The 21,576-nt window shown below is 46.0% G+C and overlaps 1 protein-coding gene across 1 annotated transcript; it reads right to left on the bottom strand.

Annotated features, from left to right (window-relative positions):
• Positions 1-8,616: 8,616 nt before the first annotated feature.
• Positions 8,617-18,714, bottom strand: SHOX (SHOX homeobox). The gene is made up of 5 exons (XM_064411291.1): positions 18,313-18,714; positions 14,988-15,196; positions 10,500-10,557; positions 10,322-10,410; positions 8,617-8,862 (listed from the first exon to the last, which is right to left on the bottom strand). Exons 1-5 carry the CDS (start codon positions 18,584-18,586, stop codon positions 8,617-8,619), a joined length of 876 nt encoding a protein of 291 aa, XP_064267361.1. The 5' UTR covers positions 18,587-18,714.
• Between the last annotated feature and the right edge of the window lie 2,862 nt (positions 18,715-21,576).

Below are 21,576 nucleotides of genomic sequence, written 5' to 3'. Positions count from 1 at the left end.
GAAATTAAATGTGGAAACAGAGGACCTGCAGCCCTCAGGCTTTAGTAGAGTTTGAGATGTAGCCAAGAGTCCTGTGTTAAGGTTTTGGATGTAAGTGCTTAAATTCCTCTGAAGTCTAACTTTAGAGTGAGGCATTAAGTCCCTTTTTTTGGATCCAATTTTCTGACCTTGTATTTTTATAGCCTCTTGGTAGCAATTATAAACCAGCAATTAAATGTAAGAGTAGGATCATTACCCTTAATCATATTGGTAATGAAGTCTGAGTATTTGATTCAGGGAAATGAAATTACATACATTTCCTTTTGTTCTGTTACCCAATCTCTAGTAATTTACATGTGGTCCTTGAATGTAGCTCTGTCTTTCTGTGGTTGCTCCTGCAGACTTGAGTATACAGATTTCTCTCTAACTTTAACTGGACTTTTAGATATGCAGGCAATATTGGACTGAACCACACATACTGGTAAAATTTCCAGAGTCCAAGAGTATTTATGCCAGCAGATACTCAACCCTGCTTCCTGTGTAGCTCCCCATAATTTTCTTTTCAGATGTTTCAGTTCAAAAAATAAGAGTCTGAGAAAAGCTACTCAGGAAAGAAAGGAAATTTTACTGACAATTTGTGAGGAATTCGTTACTGTGTTTATTTTTATCCAATTAAATTTAGAGTGATCTAGAGACTGTAGCCAAAAATGCCAGTGGCTATAGGGTCAAAGTATAAATTTTTTTGAATTAAAAATAAATTTTCCTGCAAAGAAGAAGAAAAATATACCCAAAGACAAGAGAGAGGAAACTTCCCTCAGAACTGTCAATGATTTCAGAAAGCAATACATACATGTAGCCACTGGAAAAAAACATGCTAATTAATGAAAACGGAGAGGAAAAAAATTCTCTTCTTAACAAAAAAATTGACGAAAGAACTTATCGCTCTTTTCAACATGTAAACTGAAGATGAATAGACAAAAAAATAAAATAATTAAAGCATATTTGTTCATAAATGGCTAGTGGACAGTCTTCTGGTGAAGCTAATCTTTCAACACACACTTCTACACTTTGCATTTTTTTTCTGGTAACTTACAGTATGCACTACTGACAACCATGTATCTTTGAGCTACAAAAAGGAAGGATTAATTTTCTTATAATAGCCTGCCTCTTACATAGTTATTGACAGGAAAAACAGAATGTCAGTTTGTGGTGCTGGCTTAGAGAAAAACAGTAATCATGATGTGGGAATATTGCACCAACTGCTTTCCAGTTATGTTCCATGTCAGAACTCCAATAAATGCAAATACTTCCAGAAAATGCAAGGCTGGAAAAGACAGATTCTGACTTCAGCATACACAGCCAGCTGCAGACAAGAAAGAGTAAAGAGATTCTGGGAGAACTTGTGGGAAGGGCTGGGATACGAAACCACCCTTTATCACAAGGCTGATAAAGTTTAAATGTCATTTATGTGTCAGATAACCTGACTTTCAAACAGGACAACTGATTTTCTAACCTGACTCTTGTGACTAGTGTGGAAGTTTAGAACCTTCACAGACCTAACAAAAACTTCAAACCAACATAGTTTTGCTGCTGATGATGAAACAAATGGCACAGGGGAGCAAGAGGACACCCTAAATATATTTTTCAAGATCAGAATGCTGGATTACAACTATACAGAATAAAACCATAGGAGAAGATTACATCTAACATACCAACAAGCAGGGACATGGAAAACAATCCTAATCACCTGAAAAACAAAAGCTTGATGTAGTGCCTTTCCTATTGATTCGAACAGACAACAGATCAGAGCCATCACATACAATCCCTAGGACGTTCCACTTTGAAGGCTCCTTTATTCCACCTGACATCAGGGAAAAATTATTATCCCTTTAAAAAATAGGATACCAAACAAAATAAAACAAACAAAAAAAATTCATATTATTATTAGGTGGGTACAAAAGTAAATTCTAGTTAACCATCACTAGGCTATAACTTCCTCTGTACAATTTGCATAAAAGCCAATGATAGGCTTGTAAATGAAATAAAATGACTACAGAATAAGATGCACAGCTTTGATTCCTTGCAAGAAGAAAGTGAATAAGGTGCTTGAAAAAGTATTAAATACAGAAGAAAAAGCTCTGTTTTAACAAGGGGAAGTACCTTGTTTTTCACATTCCCTTTGGTAGTAGTTGTTCTGAGTATTCGTTAACACATGACTACAAATATTTATAAGTTTATTCATATCTCACTTTTACAAGATGTACATTCATATCATGTGATTCAACATAATACACTCCAAAAAATGGAACTCAACATGTCTGGTGAATTCATGTAGGAGCATGCTGGCGTAATCAAGACCTAAAGAAAGGTTGTTTGCTTGTTTCTTTTTCTCTTCCACAATAGCAAAGGGGTACAACCTTTTAAGACAAGTTAGGTTTGAAGGTTTTTTGTTTGTTTGTTTCATTTTAGCAATCCCTGAAATGTCTGTAAATCAGACATGCTGTGAGTACATAACCAAAATAATGCTATGGTACTGCAAATCATACTGGCTGCTCATACTTCTGCAAAAGCAACAGGGTTTTAAAATATAAAAATAAATGCAAAGCATTGTCAAATTTACACTCAACATAATTAAAATAATACACATTTAGAATTTTCAAACAAAAAATAAATAAAACATCCACATACATTAATACAAAGAGATATTTGCCTGTCTTTGATGTAATTAATACATACCATAAGCCTAGATTTATGAAAGTATTGTCTTTCAATAAATATCTTCAGCTTCAAAATCTGATATTTTCTACATTCTTCAACTGATTTTAGTTATATATCAATTTCCAATATAAGGTGTATGTACTACATTACGTTTCAATTATTTATTGGAAATCAGCAAATTTACTAAAATTAGGAACCAAATTTTAGCATCAAATCCGTGTAACAGAAAGAATTTGAGGGCTATCTGGCATCATACCCCTTTTGAGAATGTCTCAAACACTAAAGCCAGTGGCCTTCCACTGACCTGGCTAGAAAAGCCAGCCAGCAAAAATAACCAATACCAAATTAGCCACAGCATTACATTGACAGGGCCCATGCTGTATCTTTTAAAGAAGTGACTTAGAGATGCCATTTTACAAGCACGAGGCATAAAGCAGAAGGCTCTCTTTGCCTCTGAAGGAGATCACATTCTGCAGCACATCGCACTTCTTTTTATTTTTTGTTTTAGTTTCCAAGCAATACCAGGCCTCCTCCAGCCCTATCACGTCTAACTGCAATCAGTAGAGATTTTCAGAGGACCAAATGAGAAGCTGGTGCCATGTTATCCTTAGCTGTTTGAAAACTCTTTTGCCATGAAAATGATGTCACATCAGGGGCAGAAAACAACATAATGGGGTGAGAAGGTTGCTTACAGATGAAAAGTGGGGCACTTCAACCATCCTTTTTAAACGGGAACACAAAAAATTTCCAACCATATTGGCTGTGTGCACTTTATAGAGTTGTGTAAAATTAGCAGTAACAAGGACATCACCTGGACCATTAGATATTAGATATTATAAAAATAAACACATTTCTAAGAAAAACGTGTCATTTCTTTTTCCTATACTTTAAAAGCTTTCCTCAGACTGAAGGGGGGGAAAAGCCTGCTATTTCCAAAGCAATAATGCCTCCAAAAACTAAAATTACCTGGTTTTAAAAAAAAAATTATTTCGCCTAGCACATTTAAACAAGCAGAAAACATGCATATTTTTTCCACAAAAAAAAAAAAAAAAACTATAACCTGGGCTTGCCTTAGGGACCTGGATTTCTGTACTACTACATGTCTATCTGATTTGAGTCAACAGTCCCAATGTGTTCATGTTATGTCAATTCAAAATCATGTCTTATTATTATTTTATGGGCAAACATAGGGCTAAAAGATATAGTAGATAAAGCATGCAAAGAATTGACATCTGTACACTTGGTCTGTGTGAAAAATTTATAGTGGGAGAAGTTGGAAATCAGAGTTTCCTAGCAATTTGTGCATGCTGTTGGGAACTTGGAAATTTGGTTTTAGTCTTAGCACTGACACAGCTCGGCCCCATTGAGTCATAAACAAAATTCCCACTGACATACCGGGTCAGAGAATTGGACAGTAACTTCATGTTCTGTGGAAATAACTTACAGGCACATTCTGACACTGCAAAACACATTCAATGTGCCCTTTAAAACTTTTGCTGAAGTCAGATACAGAGTTTAAATTTCAAGGAGCCCTGGCTATGTAAAAGGTTGTCTACCTCCACAAAGCTCATGTCAGATTATGATCTGGGGGATGCTGCTACATTACAAAAACAAAAGTAATCATACTCAGTTATGGCAATGGGTGATGGAACCTGGCCCTTCATTTATATGCCTTAATTTCTACAAAAATGGGGACAATAATGGGTGAGGATTAAATAATAGACATTTATACAGTGCTTTGTAAATGAACATTATATAAGTGCTAAGTATTATGATATTAACCAAAATGTCACTACATCTATATGATGCTACAAAGCAAAAAAACTTTCAGTATAATTTTTTTCACATATTTCCAAGTCAATAAAAATGAGCCATGGAGTCAACTGTCTATTCTAGTACAAATGAATGAAGTATTTGACTTATTTGACAGTAAAAAAAAACAAAACAGAATCTATTCGTAATCTATTCTTTCCATTATAAAGGGGCCTATTTAAGGCATGATGCCTTTTTTATAGTCTTGCTTATAAACATCATTATTCATTTGGCATTCATTCAAGTTATTTTTCAAATACCATACAAATCTTCTGAGAAAGATTCTTTAGCAATCCACATATGCTAAGGATATTCTCCTCCAAGGAAATTCTGCTCAGTGGCTGCTGTTCTGATGATCTTGGAAATCTCACATTCTCAAATCAAAGATTACACAAAGATCAGGCTGGATGATGGTGGACAGTAAATGAGGCTTGGCATGCCTGAGAATCTCAAACAATTATGATACTTTTAAACTTTAATAAGCACCTCAGGACCATCACTATGTTATCTTCAACCTCCAACCTACTTAAAAATACAATTAAAAACAAAAACAAAACAAACAAACAAACAAAAAGAGACCACACATTACAGAGATGGAGTAGATGCTTTGGTCCAAATCCCAACTTGTATGGATGTCTGGAGCTCCCCATGATGAATGGAGCCGCAGTGACTTACACTGAGAGAAAAGTACAGTCATGTGCATGGTAGGCCAGGTAGGATGCCTCATTTCTTCCCAGTGATGTAAAGATGACAAGAAGAGAAGGTCACCTGTGCGTATCATCCAAAACAAGGCAAAGCTTTTACACCCCCACTAATGCAATCAGCCCATTCAAGAAAGCAAAGCAGAACCAGTTTTGGCAACAACCCCTGCACAGTGCAGCTTTTCATTTCCTTTCACACTAAATGAAAAGCAAGAGCAGCATGAACCACCTTGGTAGATTCCCAGCAGCACCCTGCCCCTCTCCCCAGGCTGAGCTGTGGTACCTCTTTCAAAGCATCCTAAGTTGATAAACCCTGCCACCTTCTTCCCTTCTGTGGTAGAGAGCAAGACTGTCCTTGAGACATTCATTGAAAGCATTCAGAAAAAAAAGTAAGAATGTTTCATTCTGGAAAGATGTATGATACACTACCAGCCTTGTTTCATCTTAGCAGGGAATTGAATTCATGTTGCTGCTGTATTTTGAATACCACAAAGAAGTAAAATTTCTGAGAGAAATGTACAGGCATTTTTTGCTCTCTTTGTATCTAGTAGAACAACAAAGGCAGAATGTTATTCCTTCCCATACAATGTGGATGCATACTGTATGTGTATGCTGCAACACTTTGAGATGGGTAGCACTTCTCAGCATCTCACTTGCATGTCTGAGAAAATTCACATCCCAACCCCACAAATTCAACAAGTTCACTCTATGGAATTATTCAAGAGTAAAAATTACTCTTTTCTGAAAGTCCTGCATTAATTTGCAGGACTGCAAAATAGTAATGTAAGCCTCTCTCAAATCCTCAGAAGAGGATTGGAAAGGCTGACAATTAGATTAGAGATACAGATAACAAGCAGTCCCCATGATAGCTCTATGCCTTTGGTCTTCAACACCATGTATCTAATTCTCCTTCAATGGCTGTGGGTGTCCAGTACACGAAGTTACTCACTTTAGCCTAAACCATCTCTGTACTAATGTTTATTACTTTTCAGATCTGCATTTTAGAAGTGCTAGAACCACTCCAAATATTTCTCATTCTAGCCAGAATTTCATACATCATCATGAATAACATTTTACTTTCCAGACAATGTTTTGTTTCAATAAGAAATTGCTGGTTGCCTGAGATTTAGTCTGTATTGCTCAGCAACAAGTATTCATATCCTACCTTCATATTTTGGCCTTGCTTTAAAAAGGTACTAGACTTTCACAGAGAGGTAAAAATGGCAGGCAACTTTTATCAGCCTCAGCAAATCCAAGACATTAACTACTTCTCACATAATAAATAGAAGGGAAGCGGCACAATTTTGACATTCCAGAAATTTTGTATGCCAGAAAATATCAAAATTTGAAGGAGAAAAGAAAAAAAAACCAAAACACAAAAAAGAAGAAAAGTCTAAAAATTTTCCTAAGCATGAATTTTTGTCCTACGGTAATATTTGGATTTGATAAACATCAGCAAAAGCCAAAACTAGTAATGGATTGCTAAATGAGACATAAAAAGCAGGCCTAATAACGGTGCTATTCAGAGGATAGCCTTCCATCAACACAGACCTTGGTAGTAAAGGCAACAAAAAACTATCTTGTTAGATGAAGACAAGACCACTATTTGTACCTTCCTCTCTCCTCCCCAGCAAATTTTTTTTTAAAAAAACCCAAACCAAATTAGAAGTGAATAACAGAAAAAAAGTAAAACTGGGGAGGAGGGTCAATAAACCCAGACACTTTGGTAATACAATTTAAAGGACTTCCCTGCTCTCCATCCTTGCTGGATTTGTAGTAGTTTCTTTGCTTAAGCATTAGCTTAATACTTGGTGTCCAAATCACAGGCAAAAATTAAAATGTCCAAATATTGAACTTGTCCTCTTCTACAGAACACTTCTCTGGGTTGTTTTAACTTGTTTGGGTTTGTTGTTGTTTTGCTTTTTTACCTAAAATAATGTGAAAGTATAATACAGATTTTTCAGCTTGCTTCTGAGAAATATGGCACATTAAGTTGACTAGAAATCATAGTATCTACCTTTTCCCATATGTGATACATATAATTTTATCCATTCCTAGAAGACTCGGACTGTCATTTTGGCAAGGAGCTGCAATGCACCAGTCTGAGTATAAAGGATTTAAGTTATGGATCTTGCAGAATTGGTTAATAACGGAATAAGTACGCTATTTTTTTTCATCTATAATATTTACAGTATTGCACTTTACTGCACTTAATTGCATTTCACTAAAATTAATGCTGCATCAGTATTATGCCTTAAAACCATATGTCCACCTTTGTGATATAATTCATTCTTTCTACATCCTGTAAATCAGTGAGATTCTGATTCAAAGATCTAGGCATTTGGGGCAAAAAAATGAAAAATTGACCTGTTTCTATGGCACAATACATCTCTTTGAGTTCATGTAATTCTGGCAAACAGGTGCATTTCTTATTGTTCCCATCTTTCAAGTTATCACTAACAATTAGTAAGTTCTAGTGTCTCTTTTTTTCTCCTTTCAAATGACATAGCCATTTGAGACACACACTTTTTTGTTATTGCTGCCCTTTTTGTTTTTAGGAAAGAAAAGAAGGAAAATAAAAATCTGCCTTGCCTCAGATCTGAAATTCCACATTTAAATTCAAACCAGTTCTGCAGCAGCAGCAGCTCCTCAGTGATGGAAGAGATTCATGGCAGTGAAATAATACTGTTGGCAACAAAGAAATGTCATCTTTAATGGAGACCAGCCCCAAGGATTTATTATTTATTATTATTACTATTTGTTTTGTTTAGTTTTGTTCTAATATATTTCTGATCTTCAAAACGTGTTTAGTTTGACACATGCACAAGGTAGCAAAACTGACAGCAGCAGATGACGTTATGCCGGAGCGATCACTTTTGCCAGGGTCAAAAATCCAAAGTGTCCCCAATGTTCACAGATTAACATAATTTAGAGATAGTTTCCTTTTTTTTTTTTTCCTCTTTTTGTGATTTTTTTTTTTAAACTCTCTTTTCTCTCTCCTCCCACCTACTTTGTCCTCCGAGGAGTCTCTGACTGGCGGGTGCGTGTTTGCTGCTCGCGTCTCTTGTGTGCGGGGCCCGCGGCGGGCGGAGCGTCCCCCCCGCGCCACGCGGCACCTCCCGGCCGCCGCGTCCCTGGGGCCGAGCGGGCGAGCAAAGCGGCGCTCGCACACCTCGGGGAAGGGGGAAGAAACAAAAACAAAACAAAAATAAAATAAAATAAAATAAAATAAAATAAAAACGAGATAAGGCGGCAGGGCGGCCGGAGCGCCCGCTGCTCGCCCTGCAGCCAAGGAGGAGGAGGATGAGGAGGAGCGGAGGGGCAGAGCGGCGGTCCGTGCGGGTCACACGCCCGCCCGCCGCGGGCACCCGGGGCGGGGTGTGATGGGGGGCTCGGGGGAAGCGTGTCAGAGCCCCAGGGCCTCGGCGTGCTTGCGGGCCTTCAGCCGCAGGTCGGCGATGCTGGAGTTCTTGCTGTTGCTCTTGGCGGCGGCGGCCACCACGGCGGCGGCGGAAGCGGACTCGGCCAGGGAGGCGATGGGCAGCCCGAAGGGCGGCGGCGGGAACATCAGGTAGGGCGCGTGGGCCGCCAAGTGCGGGTGCAGGTGCGGGTGCGCGTGGGCCACGCCCTCCAGCTGCAGCTGCGCCTGGACCTGGGCACAGGGAGCGGGACACACACACGGCGTCAGCGCCGAGCCCGCCGCCAGCGACACACGGCCCGCCCGCCCGCCCGGCCCCGGCCCCGGCCCCGGCCCCGGCCCCGGCCCCGGCCCCGGCCCCGGCCCTTCCCGGGAGCCCGGCGGGTGAAAAGAACAACTTGTGAGCGGAGTTTCCCCCGCAATCAGGGCGGCAAACCTCCGCTCCGAGGGCACAGAGACACGCTTAACCCACCTCCTGGTGGTTTTAAATATTTAAATAAATAAATAAATAAATAAATAAATGCTGTCCAACGCACGGGCGCCAACAAGTGCTAAATAGCTTTTTTTTTTCCTCTTCTTTTCCTTTTTTTTTTTTTTTTTTTTTTAGGAATGTTTATTTATACCTTGCTAAAAACTCTTTGGCCGTGGGTCCCTTCTATGCCCGGCTAGTGTTTGCTTTGGAGCTTTCTAGACCTACACAAACACGTTGGGTTGACTGAGAGATTTCAGCTTCGGGTAGGTTCGGGGAGGAGTGGGGGAGAGTTTATTTATGTATTTAATTATTTTGGTCCAAATATGTCTTTTAAAAATCAATACAATTAATCTGTCAGCTCCACGTGTCTCCGAGACGGAGAAGGTGGTGGAGGGTCCCTTTGGGCTGGAAAAAAATCAATTCCCCGATTAATTGACCAAAAAAGAAAAAAAAAAAAAAGAAAAAGAAAAAGAAAACACTGAGGGAGGGAGAGTTACAACCGGCTAGGAGCGGGAATGGAATTTCATCGCCCTCGTCCCGGTTTTCCCCAGCGGCCTTCCCGGGGTGGCTGCGCCTCGCTGGGGCACGGACGGGGCCCCCAGCGGCGTCGGTGTCTGCGCTCCGCCACTGCCCCTGTCCCCGCTGACCATCAGGGTGGCAGAGCAGGCTCCCCACCTCCGGGGTGGCCACATCCATCGGAAAAGGACAGGTCTCAACAGCGCGCCCGAGAGTGAGGAGGGGAACTCCAGCGCAAGGGTCCGCATAGCTTTTCCCCCTCATGGTTTCGCCCACCGGGTGGAAGAGCCTCGTCCCGCAGCGCTCTGCGGCGCCAGGAGGAGGCCACAGCCCCCGGGGCCGCTCGGACCGAGCCGCTCCGTGTCCGCAGAAGGCACTGCCGGGCCCACCCGCCCGGGAAGGCGATGCGGCCCCGGGAGGCCGGTCCGGTCTCGGCCCCGGGAGGCCGGTCCGGGCTGCGGGTGAGTGCCAGCCCTCAGCCCCGCCGGCGCCTCCCGGGGCCGCGGGACCCCCCGCTCAGTCCCGAGGAGCGCTGAGCTCCCGAAAGCTGGGCGGGGGCTCCTTCACCAAGTTTTACAGCCTGTTTTTAATACGTGCCAACTTCTATATAAATGGCACTTGTAAACGTGTCCGGCTTCCTCCCGTGCAAACGAATGGGGGTGGGAGTTTACTGGGGGAAAGTAAAATAAAAACGGAGCTAACTACCTGTTGGAAAGGCATCCTCAGGGCTCCCATATTCACATAGGGGGCTACTCTGCAGGCGTCTAAATGGCTGGCGGTTCCCAGGATCACACCTGCGGAGAGAGACAGGGCCGGGTGAGTGGCGAAGGCGCCCCGGGCTCCGAGGCCGCCAGCCCCCGGCCGGTCCGCACCCCTAACCCACCTTTGTGCATCTGGTTTTCCTGCTTTCGGCACTTTGCTCTCCTGTTCTGGAACCAGACCTGTTAAAAGAAAAAGCAAACAAAAACAAAACAACAAAAAAATGGAGGTGGCCTAGACAGCTACTAAGGGAGCATTTTCTCAGGAGCTGGCGATGGAGGGGTGAGGCCAGTGGCTGCACAGCTCTGCTGAGGTCTCCCCTCGGGAGCAGCCGAGGGGATGAGCTCGACCCCAGGCACAGTGAGCCCCTCTCTGTGCTGCTGAGGGGCTGTTCGGGGGGAGGTCCTGCTCCTTGTTGTGGTCCCTTAGTTGAACCTAGGAGTTGGGAAGCGCTCTCGCAGAGGGAGAAACCGGGAGCCTGCCGCTTAGCACCGGTCCCAGAGGACCCCGTGTCCCCTGGGCAGGCAGTGGCAGTCTTTCTGCCACCCGTCTGGAGCGACACTTACAGTAAGACCACCCGCAGGACGGATGGGACCCTCGTACCCTTCCCAGTCATCTTAAACAGGCCGGGAAGAGCCAGCGTGGGCCAGGTCAAGCTCCGGGGTCTGGCTCCCAAGAGACTGGAGCTCCTGCCCTCTCCCGAGCTGGGCTTAAAATCGATGATCTCTGACAAGATGCGAGACACTCAACTTTCGCGAAAGGATCTGAATCATTCCCCGTTCCCTAAACGTTAAAGAAAACAAAATCCGCTTCTGCAGACTTCTGGCCAGACAAGAGCAGCATCTTTTGCAGGCTGGGATGTAAAGAAGTGCTCATGCCCCTACCCGAGGAACGTCTGTAATTCGATAATGCTTCCCCAATTCCAGCCGTTCTCACTCAAACAATCGAAGAACTTTGCAGTTGCCACTGCTCTTCCCGTGCCTCTTTTCCAGGGGCATTTCAGACTTTCATTACTTTTCCCCTTCTGCCATGCTCGATTAACAGCTCTCCCCAAAACCTCATCAGAAACGCGGGCCAAAATATTTTGCGGATCCTTATCTTTACACCAAAACCTATCGAATATGGACAAACATTGACTTTCACCGCTGATAAAATCTTGTGGCTAAGTAAACACCTACAACCTTTGATGTTCTTGCACTTGCCAAGAGATCATACGGTTAATTAATACTAACTGCACTTCCTACATCAAATTTTCCCTTCAAGCTTTCTTCAATTGCCTTAATGATGGTCATTTACAACGGAGTAATTAGTGCAAAGAAAGGCTTCCGAAGGCATTAATTACCTCGGGTACCTCAGTGATTTTCTTAAGTAGGAATTGGCCTTCTCTGATTCAGCGCAGCATTTTTCCTGCCTAGGGTGTCTGTGGGGGAAGCGCGCAGCGGGCGACTGCGGAGCGCAGCGGGTGCGGACAGACCGACGGACGGACGGGCGGACAGACAGACAGACCCACCCACCCACCCGCCAGTCCTGGTTCCTGTCCCTGACGGCTGTGGCCAGCGCAGCCCTCCCCGCGCTAAGCGGGCATCGCTGCCGCCCCGCTGCCCTGCAGAGCACAGCGCGGCACAAGCCTATTTCCCCCTACCAGCAACACGCAAATATTAGCAACATGCATCGCTTCTCCTTTTAACTGGACCGTTAGGGATTTATACACATCTACAGATGTATTTGAATATGAGCATGCAAAATATTATCAAGCTGTAGCGACAATAATACATCTTTTTTTTACTGTGGTAAATCCTTGCAGGAAATCTCCTTGTATGTATTCCCCATGCCCCCCCACCCCCGCCTCGACAAAGCAGTGTAAATTGTCAGAAGAAATTTAAGCAGCGTTTAAACAACTTCTCTTGCAAATCAGAACATCTTTCAAACAGAAATTATATTTAAATCCGGAAAACGAAGTGGTCTTTCCCTTTAGCTACGAAAAAATAAGGTTATGAGGAATAAAAGTGATGAATTAGCCACTGCATTAAGCGATAATAAATCAGGCTTGGTGTGATTCACGATCAATTCCAATTAGTCATGAATATGCTAAGTAAAGCACAGTACACTGTTTTAGACAGTTATTTCTTCATTAAGGATCACTCAGTGATTTCTTTCACAAATGCTCTAATCTGATTTCCTTTTGATTTCCATTAGAGACAGTGAATAATGACATTTAATTTAGCCCTGCACCATAAACCCAAAGATATTTGTTGTAATTGAATTACTGCCTGCTCCTCACTATGGTCTCATAACTTTCAATTATAACCCTGACAGCTGGGTGATATGAGTTTCCAGTACAACACTAAAAATAAAAGGTTAATAAGGACTAGCTACCATAGGAGCTTCAATTTATTTACAGCAAATTTCCACGCTAAATTGAAACTATATCCTTTAACAGCAAGGGACAAGAGGTTCAGATAGGAATTAGAGAACAATTCTGAAAGTATTAGGAGAAAAAAAAAGCCAAAACCTTTCCCTTTTCTGCCTTTTTCTTTTGGTTTTTTTCTGCTTCTACTTATTGATGGATAACTCTCTTCTTATTTCTTAATTAATTATCCATTTTTCCTCTTTTTCCTCTTTATATTTATTTTATGAATAGGAATTTTTTTAAATCCACACAAACCTCTTTTATAAAATTAATAAATATCTTTTTTTAAACATCAGTCATAATCTCTTCCTGATTTTTGGGGAGAATTTTTTTAATTCTCTGTGTGTGTGCTGTTTTAAGATCCATAAGCACTTGAAGCACCAATTTTCCTGTAACTATGAACATCCTGTTAAGGTGCTCCTCAGTAATAAAGTACTTGAAAGAAAGAGTGCAGAATTCAATTACAAGTAATTTATTTTTATAGAAACAGTACATCAAGGCCTTGGAAAGATATTACAGAGCCCAAGTAAGAAGATCTGGGAAGATGACATAAGAGTTGATGTCCCCTTCAGCAAAAGTTTAATCTTTTCATTAATTTATATGGTGTGGTTAGATCAATCTTCCAGGAGAAAGTAGGCCAGCAGCACTCGAGCCCCTGCAATATTCCCTGCAAGCTGCCATTCCTAAGGCATATGCCCAGCACCATCCCTTGCCCTGCTCGGTTTGTACTGAGAGTCAGAGGAGCTCAGGGAAGAATACAACCTCGAAACCTTGAAAGAAGACAAAAAAAAATTAAAAAAAAAAAGTAAAAAAAGGAACTTAGGTACTCCATTTATTTCAGGATTTGCCTCCAGGAGACAGTTGTTTAAAGCAAGGTGGTGGCTTGCTCGGGCAAATGCTGGCTGAGCAGTGTGCTGTCAGCTTGCCTTCCACGCTGAAGGAGGGGCTCAAGCAGACCCCTCTCCCTGCTCCAGCTCGGGGCTGCATTTCTCCACTTCCCGCTGTGCCTGGCAGTGAGATCAGGGCATGGAGGCCTCATCTCTGCCCACAGAGCCATACCCATGCCTACCCATGCCTACGTGTAGCTACCCGCACACTCCTATGGGCAGGTATACATATACATGGGCATCTCTCATCTCCAGGGTGTGAGGGTGTCTTGTTCAGTGCAGGGGCTGCCTTGGTGACTTTTTCTCTTCTTGAGTTTTAGTTTGGTTTGTGTCTGTTAGGCCAAGTATAGAATTTTAATCCAAGAAGAGATTTCCTTCATCTTTCTCCTGCTCTGGGTGTGCTCAGAGAGCCACAGGTTGATCTTATTTTTTCTAGGTAGATTTTTTGTTAATTATTTTTATGTTGGGTTTTTTGTTTGTTTGAGGGATTTTGTTTCTTTTAATATGACATCTGCTTGTGGAAGCATTCCCTAGTTGGCTTGGGGGAAGAGGGAGTATTTTTCCTCTGCATCAAACTGAAAATCAAATTTTAAAATAATCGATGTGGAGCCACCCAAACAGACAGCTCTGGTGGCCCCAGGACTACAGCAACCCGGATCTATTTTCAAGATTTCGAAGTCTAATTGGCATTTAGCTGTCTCTGAAGTGGGATGGGAGGGACGGGGGGAACCTCCACCAGATGGGGTGGCATGCATTCATACGCTTGCTGTGCGAATCAGAGCCGGCACCTTTCCCCCGGCTCTGGCTAATCCTGTCCCTCAGCACCCAAACTGTCTAGCCTTATTCAGGCGATTGTTTTCTGGCCTTTTTCCTTTTTTTTCCCCCCTATAATGGCCCCATAATAGAAAAAGCGAGAAGAAAATAAGGATTAAGGGAGAGTAAATGGCACGTTTGCGGGGGGGGGGGGGGGGGGGGGGGGGGAGAGAAATTTAAAAAAAAAAAAAACAACCAGTTGTTCAGTTATTAGAGACTTGTCAACACTATCACCAACCAACCACCTACCCCACACACATACAAAAAAAAAAAAAAAGTTTAAACCACCTTCCTAGGAAACGCTAGACACGGGCAGATATTCCCAGAGCAGAATAACTGTTTGGCAGGACAGGTACAGCAGACTTGCAAACAGCTTTCCCATCACACGTGTCACCTCTGCCTTCACCTCCCCGTTCTGCATGAAACGGGGCACTGTGCTAGGATCCGCTGGCAGTTAGGAAAGGAGGTGAGCACGTTTCCAGGAACAGAGCCTTTCTCTTACCTGAACCCTAGCTTCAGATAGTCCCAGCCTCTGGCTTAGTTCCTCCCTCATGAAGGCATCCGGATAGTGAGTCTCATCAAAAAGTCTTTCCAGCTCGTTCAGCTGCTCTAGTGTGAAATTGGTTCTGCTTCTCCTTTGTTTAAGCTTGGTCTGTCCGTCTTCATCTTCTGACTTCACATCTTCCCTCTTCTCTTTGCATTCGTAGATCCCTGCCGGGAGGGGGAAGAAGAAAACGACGCTGAGCCTCCCCTCGCACCTCTTCGAAATTCTCTCACACAGGGGTCTCCCTCCTCCCCTCTTCGTCCCCAAACTCAGCACAACTTGCGGGTGCAGCTGATGTGGGGGTAAGAGGGCCCCGGGCAGACCCCGGAGGGGCGAGGGGTGCTGAGCTCCGCTACAGGCTCCGCGCCGGGCAGGGGAGAGCTGGCCCGAGGGCCGGAGGGAGGGAGAGAGCCGCGCTGCCTTGCCTGTCTGGTGCCCTGTCAGAAAAACTATACAGATACATTTAATTTTATTTTCTTTCCAGGGTTAGGAGGAAGCCGTGCCGCTGGTACGGGCAGTTCGGGGAAGGGGGTGGTAGGAAAACCGCCGGCCCCCGATACCTCCAGGCAGTGGGAAGAGGTGGGGGATGGGGGTTTCTCCGGCGACGTTTTCTCCCAAAAAGGGTTATGCAAGAAGCTTCCTACCTCTGTCATGGTGAAGCCACGATGATAGTATTTGTCTCGTAAAAGAAACTTTCCCTGGGCTTGAGAGAGAGACCGCCCGTCTCTGTTCTCCTTAGCACCCCTCTTTCCCCCAAAATACCTGCCAGCGGGTCGAAACCCCGGGGCAGGCGGTCCGGCCGGGCCCTGTGCGGGACAGCGGGCTCCAGGGCCATGGGTCACTCGCAGCCCCTCCGAGACAGCAGGAACCCTCCCAACCTTTAGGGACTCCAGCGGGGCTCGTGGAGAGCTTGCGACCAGAGGCAGCCGCTGAGAATGTTTGTCCCGGGCACAGGGGAGGCTGTGGGGGCAGCGGTAAAACAGTTCCCCTTTCCTGTCTTGGGTAGGGAGACTTCTTTTGCTTTGGCATATTATTTCCTACGTTTTATTATTATCATTGTCTCCCCTTTTCCTTAATGTCGGGAGGCCTAAGGCACTGTCCTTCTTTCAAACCCAGCTAACGAAAAGAGGAAGAGATGCTGGAGCGAGGGACAGCACTTTAGGCTGAACCGGTTCCCCGGGATCCCCTGCCTGCCTGGGGCACCCCGCCGGGTGCGCATCCAGCGCGGGCACCAGCGGAGTCCCGGGACGAGCCTGCCCTGACTGCCTCCTTTGTCGTGCCTCACCTTCTGGGTGGTGTGGATTTGGGGAGAGTTGGATCTGCGGATGATGCCTTTTTCCTCACCAAGTGCACAGGTATTATATACATACATGCGTATGTATACACACACAGAGAAATGTGCTCATGAACATATATTAACCTATATACTTAGGAGCATCCCAAAATGCAAATTACAAATTGCAAATCGTAAGTTAATTAAACGTAATAAAGCGTCCTGAACTGCATCTGGGCTTAAGTCAGGCCGGACCCAAGCCGAAGCATTCGTTTTCACTTCCAGAATGAAAACTGCCCCTGGCCGTGATCGTTCCCCCGGGCTCCGGGGCTGATACTGGCTGCATAAAACTTTGGGAAGGGTCTGGCCTCCGGATGAGGATATTCACCGGTTGGTTTTACTGGCGTTTTGTTCTCGTTTCTCCTGTAAAGGGAATCCCTATGAAAAGACGAGGGTGCTAACCCAGCAAATGCCTAGGGAAAATCAGGCGCGTTCAAAAGCTGTCTCTTTTCCGAGGCTACAGCATGTCCGTGATAGGTATAAAATATTAACTAGCATATCGGTGGGACTGAAATCACACGCCGGAATCAGTTGAAATTAGACTGAAACCTGGCATGAATTTAAACTGTCACAAGCATCTCAGCTCTTTCCAACTCCTCCCTTCCATCCCCACCCCCAGCCCCTCTCCGTAGATTAGATTAGCTAAACATACAAGCCAGAATTTCGATTCACGGGGAAAAATGGAGAGTAGTAGAGGGGGTTTTTTTTCGATCCTTCTCATTCTATTTATAATTCCTGAAGCTTGCCCTGCTTTCATTTTTTTAAAAGAAAATCATCTCCTGTATCGAATGATTCCCTTAAACTGAATCTTCTCGTTTTTCAATCTCTCGACCAGAGAAGGAAAATAAGCAGAGCTGAGTGGTACTGGCTTGTGCAGAAATATGGGTGCACGAATACGGGATTATACCCCGTTCTTCTGTTTGGGGAGCAGGTAGAAACGAGAAGGATATTAAATAAGAATTTGCGCTGTAAATTAAATCTCCCGGTGTTATATTAAACAAGATCAAACAGTAGGAAACAGCTGAAAGGCTGGTTGTTGTTCCCCAACCTATTAACCGGTTTTTATTACCCCAAGCTAGCCAGTAGCTCCCCAGGCAGGTCCACCTGTCTAACTTGCCTAGAGACACTTTCTCAACTTTCTAATCCCCCCGTCCTTTTAATTCTCTCCTTCCCCTGCGAGCCTGTGCGGGATTTTTAGTTGTGTTGGTTTAAAAATATGTGTGTTTTTTAATTGTCGTTGCCGTTGTTGTTGCTTAGAGAAGGGATGGCGTTTTCCCCTCGGTCGGCGGGGTGCCGTGCTGCCTGGCCCAGGTGAGAGGGCTGGCGGGGGACCGAGAGACCAGCCGGCCGGGTGGGCCGGTGCCTCTGTCTCACCGGGCTCCTCTCCTGCTTCTCGTCCCCGCCGGTCGGAGCCTCCGAGTAGGACAGGCTGACCGACCCAAGACTAAATGTCCAGAGAGAGCCCTCTCCCCTCCCGCTTTCTCCCAGGACAAGCAGCAGCATCCTGACGGCCCGGAAGCAGGAAGAACAGGTCTCCTAAGGCATTAAAACTCCCCGGACAAGGTTTCTTCGTACAAAAACACACAGATAGAGACAAAAACGTCTGACGTGCTGCGCTGCCCCCTTTCCCCAGGCGAGAGAACGCCTAACGCACCGGATCGATTTCGGATGTGAACGGGGGCTGGCGGGGGGGCAGGACCGAAGTTGTGACTTGTTTTTCGCGGCTACGCTCACGTTATGCATGCAGGAGTACGTGTCCCTAAGCCTGCGTTCCCGCCGCCGCGGGAGGGAGGCAGGATGCGGGAGGCGATCCCGCTCGCCCCGCCGGGGCCGGGACCGGGGCCGCGGTGACCAAGTGGCCCCCGCTGCCGAGAGCCAGCGGCGGCCGGGGAGGGGACCGGGGCTGGCGGCGAGGAGCGCGGGGAGGAGGGCTTCCAGCCCTGCTCTTACCTTCCGCTGTCCTGCCCGTGTTGAACTCCTTCAGTTTGTCCTTGTCGCTCTCTACGTGGTCTTTGAAAAGATGCACCGGGCAATGGTTGCTGCTCTCGGTCATGTCCTGCAGGTTAGAATCAGAGTTTCCAAGCTCCCTAGAGCGAGCCAACCCACTCTCCAAAACTTCCCTGTACGTGATCGTCTCCTTCTTGTTGCCGCTGCCACTGCCGCTGCTGCTCTCTTTGCTTTTCTGGTCAAAAGATTTGGATACAAAAGCCGTAAGTTCTTCCATGGCTGCCCGGTGATCTTATCCACAGAGATCCACTTGTTTTCAATCGGAGATGTGGCCGTCCTCCGCACGCTGTTTTTGCACGTAGAAGATGGGCTGTATAGGGTTAGATCACTCCTGCTGTTATTTATGCCTTTCAATTTGAGATCACACTATTTATACATGGCTACCTCAGCCCAACCCCCAGCTCTCCCTGTCTCCAGCAATTACTGACTGCTCCATAGTCGCAGGCGGACTCCGAGCAGCTATCTCCCCCACCTCAGTCCAGCAATTGGCTTTCTTTTCATTTCATCACTCTTTGGCATCTTTGCACCTTGATTTAGGGAGGCAAAGAGGCAACAGCGAAAAAGAGGGGGGGAGAGGGAGAGAGAGAGAGAGAGAGAGGGAGGGAGACGGAGAGAGAGAGGAATAAAAGGGAGGGAGGGGGGAAGAGGAAAACATGAAAATAGGTATCTACATTCTGTAAATGGGTTGCAGAAATGAGAGTCGAGGAAGACTTAATTGATTTTAAGGACATCCTGTGCGTGGCAACACTGTGAATAAAAACGGACCCACAGCTAACCAAATAACTGAGCTCCTGCAATTAAATGTATCGCTGTCAAGAGGAAAGGAAAATGAGTGTTCAATAAAAAAGGTAATGAATAAAAAGCCGGAGATGTGCATTTTTTGTAATCATTGGAAATTCTACCTGATTTGCTATTTAGCTAATTTCTCTTAATTAAACAGTCAAAATAATCGGTGAAACAAAAATGCTGCTTTAAAAGTGTTGCCTGTTCTGGCTGGCGGTGGGTGGGTGGGTGCACGGAGGGGGACGTGTGCTGCAGCTAAACAAGTTGCGAGGTGCCTCGGAGGTCCGTGTCGGTGTGTTCGGAGGATTTGGAGTGGGTTGTTCGGCTGTGGGGTATCCATAGGTAGGGAGTCTCTCCAGATGTATGTGAACATTGCAGGATCTGTCTCCTTGTTTATTCTTATTATGTTGTCTGAAGGTACTGTAGGGGGAAATTAAAATCTAAAATGTTTCTCTGGATATCGAGATATCCTGCTGCATGCAGCAGAGGGATTATTTGTTAACACGGGAGTGTGTACAGGACAAATAGAGCATTAAACCTTTTTTTTTTTCCCAACGAAACGTATCCTGCTGGATTTAACATAGAACTAGCAATAATTTCCCCACCTTGATCTTGGTAGGCTGCAGTTATTTTTGTTGTTCTCCTGGAATAATTATTATTCTGTGCGCTTGAATAGCTGCCTGAAATTCGTCTCCAGATAACAGCGCCGGCATTTCCAGCGCCTCTCCGCACCGTTTGATCCCCATGCGGAGCCGACTTCCCAGCTATTTATTTCTGCCTCTTCTCCTCGGGCTTTAACGCGAAGGGTTATTCGGTATTTGGAGGAATTTTGTCTTCTGGTCGTTTGGCTTTTTACGTCCTTCTCGTTCCCCCGCCTCGAGTTTGAGATAATCAGAGCTCATCATCACGCCACCCTCTGCTCTGAATCGCAACCAAAGCAAGCTCCTTGTTGGAGCAAGGGGCCATTGTTTCTTTTCCGGGGGAGTGTGGGACTGTTCTGAAAATTAGCAGAACATTAAAACACTAAAAATACGTTTAATTAATCCAAAGGTGCCCCCAGCACCAGAGTTAACACTTCCACAGGAGGAGGGGGAAAAATAATAATCGAGGAAGCAATTAATAAAGGGCTTAAAAAAAAAAATCAATCTCCCCCTGTGCGAATTTAAAATGATTATCTAGCGGACAAGGATTGATCATTTGATCTCGGCACTGCGGATATCCCTGACATTTATTATATTGTCGTGTCTCGGTGGCATCCTTCCTCCAGAGTTCGTTTAACAAGTGAGGGAGCGGAGGAAGCCTTACAACTTAACAAACAGGTCTTGTCATCGCAAACGCCAATCAAATCCGAGGCTCTAATGTATATCACACGGCACCACATAAATAATAAAGGCAAACGATAGACGGGGAAGTAACGTATGGCTGAGGAAAGATCCCGGCACGACACGCTGCTTGTGCCTCTCTCAAGCAGTCTGCGCGTGTAAGGGCTCGCAGAGGACAGTTGTGCAGGCTGGTGCGTGGTGCGAGGTGTCACGGACACGCGGGGCCACCGGCACTCACTCCCCCGTGGGAGAGGCTCCCTACCGGGGCTGGCCGCCCGCCGCGGAAACTTTCCCCATCCCTCGGCTCGAACGGCACCGATCCCCACCGTGCCCAGTCTCCCTCTGCCTCCCTCGCAGCAAGCAGCAATCAAGGATAAATATTTACTGACTCCGCGTCCCCAGCGCCGGAGAGGCACGGCGCGCGTCGGCTTCCCCGAGCTGCCGGAGTTCGCCCCAAGTCCGCCGGATCCCCTCTCTCCTCCCTGCCGCCCCCGTCCCGCTCTCCTCGCCGCAGCTCCCCCCTGCGCCCAGCCCCACGCCTGCAGCCCCGCCACGCTCCTCCCGGAGCCCCCCGGGCGCCTCCTGCCACTGCCGGGCTCCTGCCCCCGAGGACAGGGGCAAATCCAAGCCTCCTCAGACAGACGGGGGGGAAAAAGCTCTCTTGCCCGCTCCACATCCCTCCCTCCCTGCTTCCCAGCAGCGCCCGGTGGAGAGGTTGGTTCGCGCCGCTTCCCGCGACGCGCGGGGCACAGCTCGGCGGGGCAGCCCGCGGGCCACCGGGAGCCCTCGACGGCAGCAGGGAGGCCCGGGGGGAGCCTTGCAGCCCGGGGAGACTTTTCCTCAGACTCGCTCCGAAAGAGAAAAGCGAAACAAAGCGCCGGAAAGGGAAAGGGAGAAAACCGGGAAAATAATAAAAACAAACAAACAAAAAAGGAGCAGTGCAAAGCTCAGCCCTCCCGGGGATCCGGCCTGCACCCCGCGCCGCGGACCCTGGCGGGGCAGGCGGCGGAGGGCGCAGAAGCTCGGGCATGGCCGGGCCCCGCCGAGCAGCGCGGGGCTCTGCGGGGACGCGGGGCCCGTCCCGTCCTGTCCCCGCGGCAGC

Source organism: Passer domesticus, chromosome 2, assembly GCF_036417665.1.
Source record: "Passer domesticus isolate bPasDom1 chromosome 2, bPasDom1.hap1, whole genome shotgun sequence".
Classification (NCBI taxonomy): Eukaryota; Metazoa; Chordata; class Aves; order Passeriformes; family Passeridae; genus Passer; species Passer domesticus.
Note: the sequence above shows the minus strand (reverse complement) of the source record. Positions and strands in the feature narration are given on the sequence as shown.